Source organism: Entelurus aequoreus, linkage group LG12 (genome assembly GCF_033978785.1).
Source record: "Entelurus aequoreus isolate RoL-2023_Sb linkage group LG12, RoL_Eaeq_v1.1, whole genome shotgun sequence".
Taxonomy (NCBI): Eukaryota; Metazoa; Chordata; class Actinopteri; order Syngnathiformes; family Syngnathidae; genus Entelurus; species Entelurus aequoreus.
The window spans coordinates 56313741-56332312 of NC_084742.1; the positions used below are offsets into that span (position 1 = coordinate 56313741).

General features: G+C 44.2%; 1 protein-coding gene across 2 annotated transcripts in view; it reads right to left on the minus strand.

The window, feature by feature from the left end:
• Positions 1 to 18572, minus strand: part of LOC133662354 (zinc finger protein 271-like) — a 39253-nt gene that overhangs the window by 2458 nt on the left and 18223 nt on the right. For both annotated transcript variants that reach the window (XM_062066281.1, XM_062066280.1), the window contains exons 9-12: positions 8471 to 8588; positions 7454 to 8390; positions 5323 to 5375; positions 1 to 1264 (exon numbers count right to left, since the gene is read on the minus strand). The exon at positions 1 to 1264 is cut by the window's left edge and continues 2458 nt beyond it. In XM_062066281.1, the coding sequence (XP_061922265.1) occupies positions 39 to 1264; positions 5323 to 5375; positions 7454 to 8390; positions 8471 to 8588 (2334 nt within the window). In that variant the 3' untranslated portion in view covers positions 1 to 38. The remainder of the gene's footprint in view (positions 1265 to 5322; positions 5376 to 7453; positions 8391 to 8470; positions 8589 to 18572) is intronic.

Here is an 18572-nt window from a genome sequence, read left to right on the forward strand (position 1 = left end):
ACACGTCTGCTTTGGACCAATTTGGAGTTGGATGGTCTTCACGTGATCTTGATGTGCGTGCGCTGATGCATCTTGAGGTGGTAGGACTGCCTGAAGCCTTTGCCACACTGCACACAGGCGAAAGGCTTCTCCCCCGTGTGCGTCTGCTTGTGTCTCTTCAGGCGATTGGCGCTGAGGAAGCTCTTGTCGCACTCGCCGCAGGAGTACGGCCTGGCGCCCGTGTGGTAGCGCAGGTGAATGGTCAGGTAGCAGGACTGCGTGAAGCTCTTGTCGCAGTGCGGGCAGCGGAAGGGCTTGTGGCCCGTGTGGAAGCGCTCGTGCTTGAGCAGCTCGGCGTGGGAGAAGAAGCCCTTGCCGCAGTCGGAGCAGAGGTACGGCCTCTCGCCCGAGTGCGTCAGCTCGTGTCTGGTCAGCGTGGCCTTGTACACAAAGCTCTTGTCGCACTGGGAGCAGCTGAAGACGTTTTCTCGGGTGTGGCAGCGCTCGTGCTTCTTCATGTTGCGCTCCCTCTTGAAGCACTTGCCGCAGTACGAGCACATGAAGGGCATCTCCTCCGAGTGGATCTTCATGTGGTTCAGCAGGCCGCCCTTGAAGAGGAAGCTCTTGCCGCACTGCGAGCACACGTGAGGTCTCTCTTTCTGGTGGATGCGCTGGTGGGCCGTGAGCGCGGCCCGGTAGGCGAAGCTCTTGCCGCAGTTGCAGGCGTGCGCCCGCTCCTCTCGGTGGGTCTGAAGGTGTCGGTTGAGGTAGCTGGCGCAGCTGAAGCTCAGCTCGCAGCGAGGGCACTTCAGCGAAGGCTCCTCTTTGTCGTCGTCCTCGCCGTGAGTCTTCAGGTGCCTCACCAGCGCCGACTTCCAGGCGAACTTGCGGCCGCACTCGGAGCACACAAACTCCCCGTTCTCCATGTGGACGCTCATGTGCGAGCGCTGCGCCACCAGGGACTTGAAGAACTCCCCGCAGAGCAGACACTCGTACGTGCGCCCGGGCGCGTGCGTCTGCTTGTGTCTCTCCAACGACTGCTTGAAGGAGAAGCGCCGTCCGCACTGAACACAGAGGAAGGGCTGCTCACCTGTGTGGATGCGCTGGTGGGCTTTTAGCAAGGACAGGAACTTGAAGACCTTGGCACAGTCTCTGCAGTTGAAGCGTCCCTCTTCGTCCACAGAGTGAACGCTCTCCATGTGGCGTTGCAGCTCATCTTCCTCTGAATGCTGGACGCAGCATTTGGGACAGGAGAAAGTGGCAGAAGTGCCACCTGCGTCCAAACCTGACAGAAACACATGGTATACCAATTTAATACGGCTATGGAAATACTGTTACATAAACCTTAATATACTGGTAATACTTTTAATACAAAAACCAAAACCAGTGAAGTTGACACGGTGTGTAAATGGTAAATAAAAACAGAATACAATGATTTACAAATCCTTTTCAACTTATATTCAATTGAATAAAGTGCAAAGACAAGATATTTAACATTCGAACTGGTAAACTTTGTTATTTTTGGCAAATACCATATTTTTCGGACTATAAGTCGCAGTTTTTTTCAAAGTTTGGCCGGGGGTGTGACCTATACTCAGGAGCGACTTATGTGTGACATTATTAACACATTACCGTAAAATATCAAATAATATTATTTATCTCATTCACGTAAGAGACTAGACGTATAAGATTTCATGGGATTTAGCGATTAGGAGTGACAGATTGTTTGGTAAACGTATAGCATGTTCTATATGTTATAGTTATTTGAATGACTCTTACCATAATATGTTACGTTAACATACCAGGCACCTTCTCAGTTGGTTATTTATGCCTCATATAACGTACACTTATTCAGCCTGTTGTTCACTATTCTTTATTTATTTTAAATTGCCTTTATAAATAAATAAATAAATAATAAATGGGTTATACTTGTATAGCGCTTTTCTACCTTCAAGGTACTCAAAGCGCTTTGACAGTATTTCCACATTCACCCATTCACACACACATTCACACACTGATGGCGGGAGCTGCCATGCAAGGCGCTAACCAGCAGCCATCAGGAGCAACGGTGAAGTGTCTTGCTCAAGGACACAACGGACGTGACTAGGATGGTAGAAGGTGGGGATTGAACCCCAGTAACCAGCAACACTCCGATTGCTGGCACAGCCACTCTACCAACTTCGCCACGCCGTCCTTTCAAATGTCTATTCTTGGTGTTGGGTTTTAGCAAATAAATTTCGCCCAAAAAATGCAATTTATACTACAGTGCGACTTATATATGTTTTTTTCCTTCTTTATTATGCATTTTCGGCCGGTGCGACTTATACTCCGCTGCGACTTATACTCCGAAAAATACGGTAATCATGAACTTAGAATTTAATTAATAAAAGTTAGCATTTTTACCACTGTATTACATGGCCTTTCCTTTTAACAACACTCCGTAAACGTTTGGGAACTCAGGAGACACATTTTTGAAGTGGAATTCTTTCCCATTCTTGCTTGATGTACAGCTTAAGTTGTTCAACAGTCCGGGGGTCTCCGTTGTGGTATTTTAGGCTTCATAATGCGCCACACATTTTCAATGGGAGACAGATCTGGACTACAGGCAGGCCAGTCTAGTACCCGCACTCTTTTACTATGAAGCCACGCTGTTCTAACACGTGGCTTGGCATTGTCTTGCTGAAATAAGCAGGGGCGTCCATGATAACGTTGCTTGAATGGCACAACATATATTGCTCCAAAACCTGTGTGTACCTTTCAGCATTAATGGTGCCTTCACAGATGTGTAATTTACCCATGTCTTGGGCACTAATACACCCCCATACCATCACAGATGCTGGCTTTGAACTTTGTACCTATAACAGTCCTGATGGTTTCTTTCCTCTTTGGTCCGGAGGACACGACGTCCACAGTTTCCAAAAACAATTTGAAATGTGGACTCGTCAGACCACAGAACACTTTTCCACTTTGCATCAGACAGTCTTAGATGAGCTCGGGCCCAACGAAGCTGCGCGGCGTTTCTCTGGGTGTTGTTGATAAATGGCTTTGGCTTTGCATAGTAGAGGTTTAACTTGCACTTACAGATGTAGCGACCAACTGTAGTTACTGACAGTGGTTTTATGAAGTGTTCCTGAGCCCATGTGGTGATATCCTTTACACACTGATGTTGATTTTTGATGCAGCAGTGATTTCTCCAGATTCTCTGAACCTTTTGATGATATTATGGACCGTAGATGGTGAAATCCCTAAATTCCTTGCAATAGCTGGTTGAGAAATGTTGTTCTTAAACTGTGGTGACCCTCGCCCCCGTCCTTGTTTGTGAATGACTGAGCATTTCATGGAAGCTGCTTTTATACCCAATCATGGCACCCACCTGTTCCCCAATTTGCCTGTTCACCTGTGGGATGTTCCAAAATAACTGTTTGATGAGCATTCGTCAACTTTCTCAGTCTTTTTTGCCACCTGTGCCAGCTTTTTTTTAAAAAAACATGTTGCAGGCATCAAATTCCAAATGAGCTAATTTTTGCAAAAAATAACAAAGTTTACCAGTTGGAACATTAAATATCTTGTCTTTGCAGTCTATTCAATTGAATATAGGTTAAAAGGATTTGCAAATCATTGTATTATATTTTTATTACCATTTACACAACATGTCAACTTCACTGGTTTTGGGTTTTGTAATACTTGACAACAATACGGAATAATTTGCAGAATGCAATAACAATATCATGAAATCAAACAAGCACTGTATCAAACTATTTACTTAACAATATGTCTAGTAGAACAGCACTACAAAGTATTATACTAAGGTGTCGTCAGCAATAATGTATATAATGTGAACAATACTGGTGTAACAAGTAGAGATCGACCAATATGGTTTTAACACCGATTATTAGTAGTCAAAGAGGCCGATAACCAATATTTGGAGTCAATATTAATTTGCAGTAAAAGTTATTTAAAGATATATGTCAGTAAACATCTGGACAGGGCTTTAAGTTGTTTTTTGAACATTATTTTTTTTAGGAAAGGTGGGACCAGTACTGACATAAGGTTTGATGTTGTGTTTAATTTATCATCCAAAAACATCAAACACCTTTATTACGTGTGTTTATAAGGAGCATCAACATTTGCTTTTCAAAATATAGAAAATCTCCTGGGAAAATTGGGTCAAAATATGACATTTCTCTACACCACAATAACTCATCTACTCCATTTCATACCATTTTATAACACTTTATGGATTTAATACATTGTAAGGTTTCTGAAATATTGCAAACACTTAAATAAAAACTATTCTGGACTCCTTCACGTAGATTATAATTGAGACATTTCTCAAGATGGCTTACATAATTTCTTCCTGTATGTTACAGAAAGTATGAGAATGTGTGAGCTGCTGCCCTCACCTTCTTTACTTACATAATCATCCCATATTTGTCAACATATTCCCACAAAATTAGGATTTTTTTTTTTACAGATATATCTTATTCTGTCGACCTCATGTCCAACCATCTCTGTTGCGTTAATTGATTGAATCACGGAACACTTGTTTTTTTTGTTGCAAACGAAGGATGTTGAACGACTCCATCGCTTTAGAAGCCGAAACAAACAAAACAGGACCAGGAAGACGCCAGGAAAGAAGGACACAAATTTCCTCGGGTTCCAGCAAAAAGACAACCTTTCTCATGCAGGGCAAAAAGTTAAAGTTAGAGTTAAAGTACCCATGATTGTCACACACACACACTAGGTGTGGCGAAATTATTCTCTGCATTTGACCCATCACCCTTGGTCCCTCCCTGGGAAGTGAGGGGAGCAGTGAGCAGCAGCAGTGGCCGCGCCCGGGAATCATTTTTGGTGATTTAACCCCAAATTCCAACCCTTGATGCTCAGTGTCAAGCAGGGAGGTAATGGGTCCAATTTTTATAGTCTTTGGTATGACTCGACTGGGGTTTGAACTCACAACCTACCGATCTCAGGGCGGACACTCTAACCACTAGGCCACTGAGGGCTACTGATTGGGCCGTTCTTATTATTTATCTACTTAATTACATAGCTCATATTTTTTAATTAATAAACACAATATATACACATAATATGCAAGTATCTGCTGATGTTGTTGTTTAAAAAAGTCAATACCGATAACCGTCAAAATGCCAAATATCGACGTCGATAATTGTCCCAGCTGATAATCGGTCGATCTCTAGTAAAAAATGAGGCTAAATAGTGTTGATCACAACATAGCAATATTATTTGTTGTATTATTGTGTAGATGTACTTTGTCAGTGTAACAGAACCTCTTAAATATGAAATGTGAGGAAGTACTGTACAGTATAAACCAACACTTACTTTCTTCAGCTTCCTTCGATGAGACTGACGGTGATCCATACGAGTGCTCTGAACTGTTCAAAGACAGTAAAATCATCAAACTCATACAAATATATATTCATCTAGTACTGTAGAACAGTGGTTCTCAAATGGGGGTACGCGTACCCCTGGGGGTACTTGAAGGTATGCCAAAGGGGTACGTGAGATTTTTTTTTAATATTCTAAAAATAGCAACAATTCAAAAATACTTTATAAATATATTTATTGAATAATACTTCAACAAAATATGATTATAAGTTCATAAACTGAACATCAAATCAAGTACGCTATTCCATTCATTACCATAAATACAGAGTTTCCCCCATGCCATGATGGTTTGACCCTCACTAAAATGTCTGTCAAAAAGAACTGTGAAAAGAAATGCAACAATGCAATATTCAGTGTTGACAGCTAGATTTTTTGTGGACATGTTCCATAAATATTGATGTTAAAGATTTATTTTTTGTGAAGAAATGTTTAGAATTAAGTTCATGAATCCAGATGGATCTCTATTACAATCCCCAAAGAGGGCACTTTAAGTTGATGATTACTTCTATGTGTAGAAATTGTTATTTATAATTGAATCACTTGTTTATTTTTCAACAAGTTTTTAGTTATTTTTATATCTTTTTTTCCAAATAGTTCAAGAAAGACCACTACAAATGAGCAATATTTTGCACTGTTATACAATTTAATAAATCAGAAACTGATGACATAGTGCTGTATTTTACTTCTTTATCTATTTTTTTCAACCAAAAATGCTTTGCTCTGATTAGGGAGTACTTGAATTAAAAAAATGTTCACAGGGGGTACATCACTGAAAAAAGGTTGAGAACCACTGCTGTAGAAGGTAGGGCTGGGCGATATATTGAGTTTGTAGGATATATCGATATATTTTTAAACAAGATATGAATTAAGAAAATATTGTAATATCGATATAATTCATTTAAACTGACCATACCCAGCTTATTTGTTGTGTTTCTTGATTCTCACCCCCTCCCCACTCCCTCTCACGGTTTAATAAACCCCTCCCCTTCCTCCTTCCAAGACGTGCTTGCACATATAAGAACATCCATGATTGGTTGTTTACTATAATGAGTCACGATTGGTTGAGATTAAGGTAAAACATAAGGGACAGGCCAATCAGAGACAAGACAGGGCGGGTCATGGAACCAGGAAGGGAAATCACAACAGACATCCCAAATGACGACGAGAGAGTCGGAGGAGTGAAGATTTATGTATTAAAAAAACTAGTGGAAGATGGCAGAGGGATTATCTTCTTTAGATTTGTCTTTTAGCGATGTAGACCACGTCCAGGTAACCCACAATGCGTCTACTTGGTCACATTTGGACAAATGTATGCGTCTGGATAAAACATTCATTTGGGTTGTTTACCATGTAAGCCCAAATCAAAACTATTCTCCAGTTGCCAAGCCAGGCATATTTCGCACGAGAAATGCCAAAAATGTATGCCGAATTAAGTCAAGTCACTTACTTGGTGCTGACCAGAACCGTACGTGTGTGACAGTCCATTACATCGTCCACTGGAAACTAAAAAGTGCCTGCCTGCAAATGTATTTTTTATCTGAGTTTGATACATTTTGTATTATTTGCACTGCTATGTTATTTATTTTACGTAGAAAGAATATTTTACTCTTTTATTTATGTTATTTAATTCTGCGCTACTTAAACAGTTTATTTTCTGTGCTGTTAATACCCATCTTGACTAACTGATTAATAAAAGTGGCCACTGACTGTTTACAGTACAGTTGTCATTCACTTCAAATTCAGTGAATCTCCCTCAAAAACGAATATCTTTATATTTATACTTTCACCGGAAAATATATGAAGATATATATCGAATATCGAGTTTAAGTAAAAATATATCGTCCAGCCATAGTAGAAGGTATTTAAAGAGAACACAGCCTTCATTGCTCATACTACTCAATACTCCCATTACAGCTACTGCCCTCTTGTGGGCTTATTGAAAATTACAACTACAGCTATTAATGTCACTGGTTAGACATCTTATTTATTGGCTTTTCTAAATTAGAATTGGAGGTTAAATGATTATGAGTTGGTATTTAGAGTAAAACAAAGGTGATAAACTCACCAATTGAAGGGCAGAAGCTTCAAGGCTGGAGGATTCTCCCTGGTGACTTCCTGCTTCCTCCTCCTGCTCATGTGTTTCTGCAAGTTGATCACTTGGATCTTCATGGTAGGCCGCCGTTTGCGACCACTCGTGCGGATTTTGACGAGGGAAACGTCTCCCGGGACGTCTGCTGCATCACCGACGTCGTCAGGCGGCACGTCTGCGTCGCCGCCGCGGTGCTCCTGTCCCGCCTCACAGACCTCTGTGGCGCTGTTGGCATTGACGTCCGTGGCGTGAGTTTTTAGGTGCCTCGCCAGCGCCAGCTCCCAGTTGAACGTCCTGCCGCACCCCTTGCACGCGTATGCGCCGCCCACCATGTGGGTCCGCTTGTGTTCGGCGCGAGCTGACGAGGACAGGAAAGTCTCTCCGCAGACAATGCAGTCGTACCGGCGTCCGCTTTTGTGCGTGCTTCTGTGGCGGTCGAGGGACTGCCTGAAAGAGAAGCAGCGGCCGCAGTCGTAGCACCGGTGGGGGCGCTCGCCGGTGTGGATGACCCTGTGGGCCGTTAGGGACGAGGCAAACTTGAATTTCTTCTCACAATCCGGGCAGTCATGAGGCCCTGAAGAGCTCTGTGCATGAAACATGTTCCCTGGACCATCAACTTCTTCACTCTCATCCAGACCTGCGCCTGTGTCTTCTGTGGTCACAACTTCAGCGTCTTCGGCTACAGCGCCACTTACGGGTCCTTCAAGGCCATTTTCACCCATGATTACGTCATGCTCTTCTACTTCAACCTCGGCAATGACTTCAATAGTGACCTCATCCACGAGTGGCGCGGGTATATGAGTGGCATCACCTTGGCCCAAATGATTAGGCTGGTCCTCAGCTGTGGTCCGTCTGCAGGCGGGAAAGGCAGAGAGCGAGGAGAAGATATTGTCCCCCATGCTTGTGTGTGGAACTACATTAGAAAAAATGCATATGTTCCAGTTAAAAACCACCAGAGAAGAGCATAGCAAGCTTTTACGGAAAACGACCTACCATGTTGCTCTAAATGTCTAAACTGTTTATGGTGCTGGAGCAAAACCTTCAGGTCCTTGGCTTCGGAAAGTGACTTGACACAGTTTTCCAATACTGACGCTCCAAGCCAGCAAACTGTCTGCAAATGATGTATCAAAAAGGTCTTATGCATGGTTAATGAAACACCACAATAATAATAATCTACTATCATTTACAAAACCCAAAAGCAGTGAAGTTTGCATATTGTGTAAATGGTAAATAAAAACAGAATACAATGATTTGCAAATCCTTTTCAACCTATATTCAATTGAATAGACTGCAAAGACAAGATACTTAAAGGCCCACTGAAACCCACTACTACCGACCACGCAGTCTGATAGTTTATATATCAATGATGAAATCTTGACATTGAAACACATGCCAATACGGCCGGGTTAACTTATAAAGTGCAATTTTAAAATTCCCGCCACACTTCCGGTTGAAAATCTCCTTCGGATATGATTTATGCGCGTGACGTCATAAAATGCACGGAAGTGTTTGGGCCCTATTGGACACAATACACCAGACCTGGGCATTCTGAGGCCCGCGGGCCGCATCCGGCCCTTTGTGCGTCCCTGTCCGGCCCGCGTGAGGCCAATTATAAATTACAAAATAAATTTTAAAAAGTATCTATGTCGAGTGTGCAATACAACGGTGCTGCTTTTGTTTTGAAAATCGTTATTTGTATTACTTCCGTGTGGACGTATGCGTGTGCGTGATTGTGAGTGAATGTGAACAGCTGCAATCATTAATTACAAAATAAAGTTGAAAAAACATCTATGTCGTGCGCGCAATACAACTGTGCTTGCTGCTTTTATTTTGAAAATTATTATTTATGGGCGTGTGTCAGTGTGTAACCTGTGAGTGAAGGTGCACATGCAGCGACAAGTGATGCACGGTTTACACCCGAGACGCTAAAAAGAGAAAAGTTGATGAAGAATGGCGTGTTTCCAACAAGACATGAACTGCCATGCAATGTTCCCTCTAAGGTGCGTGCCTGCGCAATTGCGCACTGCTCAAGCGTCTGCTGCGCGCAGCAAATATATGCCGCGCACCAAATCAAATCCCATCTGAATTCTAAACAAAATAAACATATTTATTCTATGTAATTTTGCAATGCAACTTTGAGTGACAGTGACAACAAGCGGCCCTAACGGTGTTCGTCAACACCGTTCAATTGAACACCGTTCAATTATTGTAACGTCTATCGAGATGCTTCGAGGCCAGGAATTATATCGATCACTTTATTGAGCAAAACTGTTTATATTCGGCCATAACCACACCAAAAACATAAGTAAAACACTTCTATCTCGAAAAACTAGTCATTTTCTGCCGTACAAACCAGGCCAAAACCAACTTGTCATCTGTCACCAACACGCATAGCACTAAACCACTGGTGCGTTTATGGCCACACAAAAAGTCGGACAACTCAAACATCACACAAAGTTACACTATGACTCCTCAGTCATACGTGTGCTTATTTTACTGTCATTTATTATTAATGTTTATTTATATTAGTCATGGAATGCTGTTACATACACTATGTTGAAGTATTACTATTATTATTAATTATTATTATTATTTATCTTACGGTATATATCAAAAATAATATTGAGCAAAATTTAATTGAAATATTGTCAATGTGGCCCTCCAGCAGTGCTCGGGTTGCTCATGCGGCCCCCGGTAAAAATTAATTGCCCACCCCTGCAATACACAAAGCTCTGTTTTCTTCGACAAAATTCCACAGTATTCTGGACATTTGTGTTGGTGAATCTTTTGCAATTTGTTTAATGAACAATGGAGGCTGCAAAGAAGAACGTTGTAGGTGGGATCGATCGGTGTCTTAGCGGCTAAGTACAATACTTACAGCAACACAACAAGGACTACTTACCCTGATAGAAGACGCCTAGCTGATGCTTGCCGCCAAACCCACGGATGAAGTCCTTCGTCGCGCCGTTGATCGCTGGAACGCAGGTGAGCACGGCTGTTGATGGGAAGATGAGGGCTGGCTGGCGTGGGTGGAGCGCTAATGTTTTTATCATAGTTCTGTGAGGTCCGGCTGCTAAGTTGCTAAATTAGCCTTAGCGTCGTTAGCAACAGCATTGTTAAGCCTTACCAGGCTGAGAATTTTTAACCGTGTAGTACATGGTTTAATAGTATTTTTGCTCTTCTGTCTATCCTTCCAGTCAGGGGTTTATTTATTTTGTTTCTATCTTCATTTGAGAACGATGCTAGCACGTTAGCTCAGTAGCTAAGTGTGTCACCGATGTATTGTCTTGGAGATAAAAGTCACTTTAAATGTCCATTTCGCGTGCTCGACTCTCATTTTCAAGAGGATATAGTATCCGAGGTGGTTTAAAATACAAATCCGTGATACACAATAGAAAAAGGAGAGAGTACATAGTTCTGTGAGTTCCGGTTGCTAAGTTGCTAAATTAGCCTTAGCGTCGTTAGCAACAGCATTGTTAAGCCTTACCAGGCTGAGAATTTTTAACCGTGTAGTTACATGTACATGGTTTAATAGTATTTTTGCTCTTCTGTCTATCTTTCCAGTCAGGGGTTTATTTATTTTGTTTCTATCTTCATTTGAGAACGATGCTAGCACGTTAGCTCAGTAGCTAAGTGCGTCACCGATGTATTGTCTTGGAGATAAAAGTCACTTTAAATGTCCATTTCGCGTGCTCGACTCTCATTTTCAAGAGGATATAGTATCTGAGGTGGTTTAAAATACAAATCTGTGATCTACAATAGAAAAAGGAGAGTGTGGAATCCAATGAGCCAGCTTGTACCTAAGTTACGGTCAGAGCGAAAAAAGATACGTCCATCACTGCCTCTCAAGTCCTTCACTGTAACGTTCCTCATCTACGAATCTTTCATCCTCGCTCAAATTAATGGGGTAATCGTCACTTTCTCGGTCCGAATCTCTCTCGCTCCATTGTAAACAAAGGGGAATTGTGAGGAATACTAGCTCCTGTGACGTCACGCTACTTCCGGTACAGGCAAGGCTTTTTTTATCAGCGAGCAAAAGTTGCGAACTTTATCGTCGATTTTCTCTACTAAATCCTTTCAGCAAAAATATGGCAATATCGCGAAATGATCAAGTATGACACAGAATGGATCTGCTATTCCCGTTTAAATAAAAAAGTCATTTCAGTAGGCCTTTAATGTTCGAACTAGAAAACGTTGTTATTTTTTGCAAATATTAGCTCATTTAGAATTTGACGCCTGCAACATGTTTCAAAAAAGCTGGCACATGTGGCAAAAAAGGTAATCAAACACTTATTTGGAACATCCCACAGTTGAACAGGCCTAATAGGGAACAGGTGGGTGCCATGATTGGGTATAAAAGCAGCTTCCATGAAATGCTCAGTCATTCACAAACAAGGATGGGGCGAGGGTCACCACTTTGTCAACAAATGCGTGAGCAAATTGTCCAACAGTTTAAGAACAACCATTCTCAACCAGCTATTGCAAGGAATTTAGGGATTTCACCATCTACGGTCCGTAATATCATTAAAAGATTCAGAAAATCTGGAGAAATCACTGCAAGGCCGAAAACCAACATTGAATGCCCATGACCTTGGATCCCTCAGGCGGTACTGCATCAACAAGCGACATCAGTGTGTAAAGGATATCACCACATGGGCTCAGGAACACTTTGGAAAACCACTGTCAGTAACTACCGTTGGTCACTACATCTGTAAGTGCAAGTTTAAACTCTACTATGCAAAGCCAAAGCCATTTATCAACAACACCCAGAAACGTCGCCGGTTTCGCTGGGCCCCAAGCTCATCTAAGATGGACTGATGCAAAGTGTATAAGTGTTCTGTGGTCTGACAAGTCCACATTTCAAATTGTTTTTGGAAACTGTGGACGTCGTGTCCTCCGGAACAAAGAGGAAAAGAACCATCCGGATTGTTCAAGGCGCAAAGTTGAAAAGCCAGCATCTGTGATGATATGGGGGTGTATTAGTGCCCAAGGCATGGGTACCTTACACATCTGTGAAGGCACCATTAATGCTGAAAGGTACATACAGGTTCTGAAGCAACATATGTTGCCATCCAAACAACGTTATCATGGACGCCCCTGCTTATTTCAGCAAGACAATGTCAAGCCACGTGTTAGAACAGCGTGGCTTCATAGTAAAAGAGTGCAGGTACTAGACTGGCCTGCCTGTAGTCCAGACCTGTCTCCCATTGAAAATGTGTGGCGCAATAGGGAGCCTAAAATAGCACAAAGGAGACCCCCGGACTGTTGAACAACTTAAGCTGTACATCAAGCAACAATGGGAAAGAATTCCACCTGAAAATCAAAAATGTGTCTCCTCAGTTCCCAAACGTTTACTGAGTGTTGTTAAAAGGAAAGGACACATAACACAGTGGTAAAAATGCCCCTGTGACAACTTTTTTGCAATGGGTTGCTGCCAATAAATTCTTATTTAATGATTATTTGCTAAAAAAATGAAGTTTCTCAGTTGGAACATTAAATATCTTGTTTTTGCAGTCTATTCAATTGAATATAAGTTGAAAAGGATTTGCAAATCATTGTATTCCGTTTTTAATTACAAATTTACACAACCTGCCAACTTCACTGTTTTTGTTTTTTTAAAAGTTTTGATACAGTGGAACCTCGATTTACAAACCTCTCTATTTGCAAACTTTTCGATTGACGAACTTATAGATCATGTCAAATATGTCCCTGTGTACGAATGCTTCATTAATTCATTTTGTGTGTCCCCTGCAGGCAAAAAACAGGGCGCAGCATTTTTGGGGAGGCGGAGCCCTCCACGTCACTTGCTGCACAGGACACTACTAGTCACTTCTTAGCGCTTCAGCGTGTGTGCCTTTTCTGTGTTTTTTCCCCTTTTGACAAGTTTTGTCTATTTTACTAACTCAATATGAGTCCCAAAAAGACAACAGACCAAAGTGAAATGAGGAGGGAATCACTGAAGAGTTAAAAAAAAAAACAAATAAACAATTGGCACATAATTGTGATGAGACCGGAATTTGCTGGAAAAAGATGCTAAAGCGGATTTATTTCACAGCGGAGAAGAGCTACACAGCACACACTCACAGCCCCTTCTCTCCCTCTGTCTGTCGTCCCCTTTCAAGTCATCTCCTCATTTGCCGATGTTAAATGGATGTAGTAAATGGATTTTACTTTTTTAAAATGTTTATTATTGTAGCGATATGGTTGGTAAAGTTAAGGATTTCTGTAATTTCTGATTGTTTTTGAGCGCACCAAAGGGACTTTTGTGTGTGTGTGTTGTTGTTGTTTTGGCTTTGTAATAAATAGAAAGGTGATCCATCGCCTCCTTGTTGTTTGTATGTTTGATATGCAGTACTGTATAGGACTTTATATTGTGCAAAACATTCACTAAAATATGGACTTTTGCAGAGCCTGGAACCTATGATTCATATTTACATTGTTTCAATTTGCTTCTTCAGTATACAATCCTCCACATCGAGAGGAGCCAGATGAGGTGGTTCGGCATCTGGTCAGGATGCCACCCGAACGCCTCCCTAGGGAGGTGTTTAGGGCACGTCCAACCAGTAGGAGGCCACGGGGAAGACCCAGGACACGTTGGGAAGACTATGTCTCCCGGCTGGCCTGGGAACGCCTCGGGATCCCCCGGGAAGAGCTGGACGAAGTGGCTGGGGAGAGGAAAGTCTGGGCTTCCCTGCTTAGGCTGCGGCCCCCGCGACCCGACCTCAGATAAGCGGAAGAAGATGGATGGATGGATGGAGTATACAAACGTTTCTATTTACAAACCAACTAAGTTCATAAATCGCCCCTGTATTCAATCTTAGTTATTTAGGCATTACATTTATGTACGTAAAAAAGGGGTCAATGAAGTAAATACCATAGGTTTTTAAAACATATACTGTATTTTCCGGACTATAAGACGCACTTAATTTTTTTAATTTTTAATCAAAACTCGACAGTTTTATTTTGCAATATTATGCAAAAGCAACTTTTCTTACCTTATGGTACCTGCTGATCTGTATTTGGGATCTGCATTAGTCCCGAAAAATTGCGTGTGTCCGCCTTTATAGTCCGTGACGACGCCGTAGTCGTTAAGCTTCTTCTTTTTCTCTATCTTCTTGTTATGGGATGTTCATCCTCCGCTGTTGCTAATTCTAATATAAAGTAGTGTAAAGTTCTTACTTATATCTGTCAGTAAACTCGCCATGAAAGCGCTAAAACATACCGGTGTAGTGAGTTTTTTAGTGTATGATATATATATATATATATATATATATATATATATATATATATATATATATATATATATATATATATATATATATATATATATATATATATATATATATATCCATCCATCCATCTTCTTCCGCTTATCCGAGGTCGGGTCGCGGGGGCAGCAGCTTAAGCAGGGAAGCCCAGACTTCCCTCTCCCCAGCCACTTCGTCCAGCTCCTCCCTGGGGATCCCGAGGCGTTCCCAGGCCAGCCGGGAGACATAGTCTTCCCAACGTGTCCTGGGTCTTCCCCGTGGCCTCCTACCGGTCGGACGTGCCCTAAACACCTCCCTAGGGAGGCGTTCGGGTGGCATCCTGACCAGATGCCCGAACCACCTCATCTGGCTCCTCTCGATGTGGAGGAGCAGGGGCTTTACTTTGAGCTCCCCCCGGATGGCAGAGCTTCTCACCCTATCTCTAAGGGAGAGCCCCGCCACCCGGCGGAGGAAACTCATTTCGGCCGCTTGTACCCGTGATCTTGTCCTTTCGGTCATAACCCAAAGCTCATGACCATAGGTGAGGATGGGAACGTAGATCGACCGGTAAATTGAGAGCTTTGCCTTCCGGCTCAGCTCCTTCTTCACCACAACGGATCAATACAGCGTCCGCATTACTGGAGACGCCGCACCGATCCGCCTGTCGATCTCACGATCCACTCTTCCCTCACTCGTGAACAAGACTCCGAGGTACTTGAACTCCTCCACTTGGGGCAGGGTCTCCTCCGCAACCCGGAGATGGCACTCCACCCTTTTCCGGGCGAGAACCATGGATTCGGACTTGGAGGTGCTGATTCTCATCCCAGTCGCTTCACACTCAGCTGCGAACCGATCCAGCGAGAGCTGAAGATCCTGGCCAGATGAAGCCATCAGGACCACATCATCTGCAAAAAGCAGAGACCTAATCCTGCAGCCACCAAACCAGATCCTCTCAACGCCTTGACTGCGCCTAGAAATTCTGTCCATAAAAGTTATGAACAGAATCGGTGACAAAGGGCAGCCTTGGCGGAGTCCAACCCTCACTGGAAACGTGTCCGACTTACTGCCGGCAATGCGGACCAAACTCTGGCACTGATCATACAGGGAGCGGACCGCCACAATCAGACAGTCCGATACCCCATACTCTCTGAGCACTCCCCACAGGACTTCCAGAGGGACACGGTCGAATGCCTTCTCCAAGTCCACAAAACACATTTAGACTGGTTGGGCAAACTCCCATGCACCCTCAAGGACCCTGCCGAGAGTATAGAGCTGGTCCACAGTTCCACGACCAGGACGAAAACCACACTGTTCCTCCTGAATCCGAGGTTCGACTATCCGGCGTAGCCTCCTCTCCAGCACACCTGAAGAGTGTGATCCCACGATAGTTAGAACACACCCTCCGGTTCCCCTTCTTAAAGAGAGGAACCACCACCCCGATCTGCCAATCCAGAGGTACCGCCCCTGATGTCCACGCGATGCTGCAGAGTCTTGTCAACCAAGACAGCCCCACAGCATCCAGAGCCTTAAGGAACTCCGGGCGGATCTCATCCACCCCCGGGGCCTTGCCACCGAGGAGCTTTTTAACTACCTCAGCAACCTCAGCCCCAGAAATAGGAGAGCCCACCACAGATTCCCCAGGCACTGCTTCCTCATAGGAAGACGTGTTGGTGGGATTGTGGAGGTCTTCGAAGTATTCCCTCCACCGATCCACAACATCCGCAGTCGAGGTCAGCAGAACACCATCCTCACCGTACACGGTGTTGATAGTGCACTGCTTCCCCTTCCTGAGGCGGTGGATGGTGGTCCAGAATCGCTTCGAAGCCGTCCGGAAGTCGTTTTCCATGGCTTCCCCGAACTCCTCCCATGTCCGAGTTTTTGCCTCCGTGACCACCAAAGCCGCACACCGCTTGGCCTGTCGGTACCTGTCCGCTGCCTCAGGAGTCCTATGAGCCAGAAGAACCCGATAGTACTCCTTCTTCAGCTTGACGGCATCCCTCACCGCCGGTGTCCACCAACGGGTTCTAGGATTACCGCCACGACAGGCACCAACTACCTTGCGGCCACATCTCCAATCAGCCGCCTCGACAATAGAGGCGCGGAACATGGTCCATTCGGACTCAATTTCCAGCACCTCCCTCGTGACATGTTCAAAGTTCTTCCGGAGGTGGGAATTGAAACTCTCTCTGACAGGAGACTCTGCCAGACGTTCCCAGCAAACCCTCACAATGCGTTTGGGCCTGCCAGGTCTGTCCGGCATCCTCCCCCACCATCGCAGCCAACTCACCACCAGGTGGTGATCGGTAGAAATCTCCGCCCCTCTCTTCACCCGAGTGTCCAAAACATGAGGCCGCAAATCCGACGACACAACTACAACTAGAACTGTGGCCTAGGGTGTCCTGGTGCCAAGTGCACATATGGACACCCTTATGTTTGAACATGGTGTTCGTTATGGACAATCTGTGACGGGCACAAAAGTCCAATAACAAAACACCGCTCGGGTTCAGATCCGGGAAGCCATTCTTCCCAATCACGCCTCTCCAGGTTTCACTGTCGCTGCCAACATGAGCGTTGAAGTCCTCCAGTAGAACGAGGGAATCACCCGGGGGTGCACTCTCAAGTACTCCCTCGAGTGAATCCAAAAAGGGTGGGTACTCTGAGCTGCGGTTTGGCGCGTAAGCGCAAACAACAGTCAGGACCCGTTCCCCCACCCGAAGGCGGAGGGAAGCTACCATCTCGTCCACCGGGTTGAACTCCAACATGCAGGCTCTGAGCCGGGGGGCAACGCCAGAGTAGAAGAGAGTCCAGCCCCTCTCGAGAGAACTGGTTCCAGAGCCCTTGCTGTGCGTCGAAGTGAGTCCGACTATGTCTAGTCGGAACTTCTCCACCTCGCGCACTAGCTCAGGCTCCTTCCCCCCCAGCGAGGTGACGTTCCACGTCCCAAGAGCTAGCTTCTGTAGCCGAGGATCGGACCGCCAAGTGCCCTGCCTTCGGCTGCCGCCCAGCTCACATCGCACCCGACCTCTATGACCCCTGCTATGGGTGGTGAGCCCATTGGAGGGGGAACCCACGTTGCCTCTTCGGGCTTTGCCCGGCCGGGCCCCATGGGGACAGGCCCGGCCACCAGGCGCTCGCCATCGTGCCCCACCTCCGGGCCTGGCTCCAGAGGGGGGCCCCGGTGACCCGTGTCCGGGCGAGGGAAATCTGGGTCCATAGTTTTTATTTTTCATTGAGGTCTTCGAGCTGCTCTTTGTCTGATCCCTCACCTAGGACCAGTTTGTCTTGGGAGAACCTACCAGGGGGCATAAAGCCCCCGGACAACATAGCTCCTAGGATCATTGGGACACGCAAACTCCTCTACCACGGTAAGGTGGCAGCTCAGAGAGCATATATATATATATATATATATATATATATATATATATATATATATATATATATATATATATATATATATATATATATATATAAACCGTGTTTTTCGGACTATAAGGCACACTTAAAATCCTTTCATTTTCTCAAAAATCGACAGTGTGCCTTATAACCTGGTGCGCCTAATGTACAGAATAATTCTGGTTGTGCTTACCAACCTCAAAGCAATTTTATTTGGTACATGGTGTAATAAATGTGACCAGTAGATGGCAGTCACACATGAGAGATACATGTAGACTGCAATAGGACACCAGTAAACACCAAAACTTTAAATGTTCCATTGAAAATAAAGAACATTACACACGGCACTCAAAAATCTGTCAAAATGTTTTAGTATGACTTTGAAGCCGCACCGCTTGATGGATTGTCGGCACATTACGGCTACCGTAGTCAGAGATACAAGTATTACTATGGTG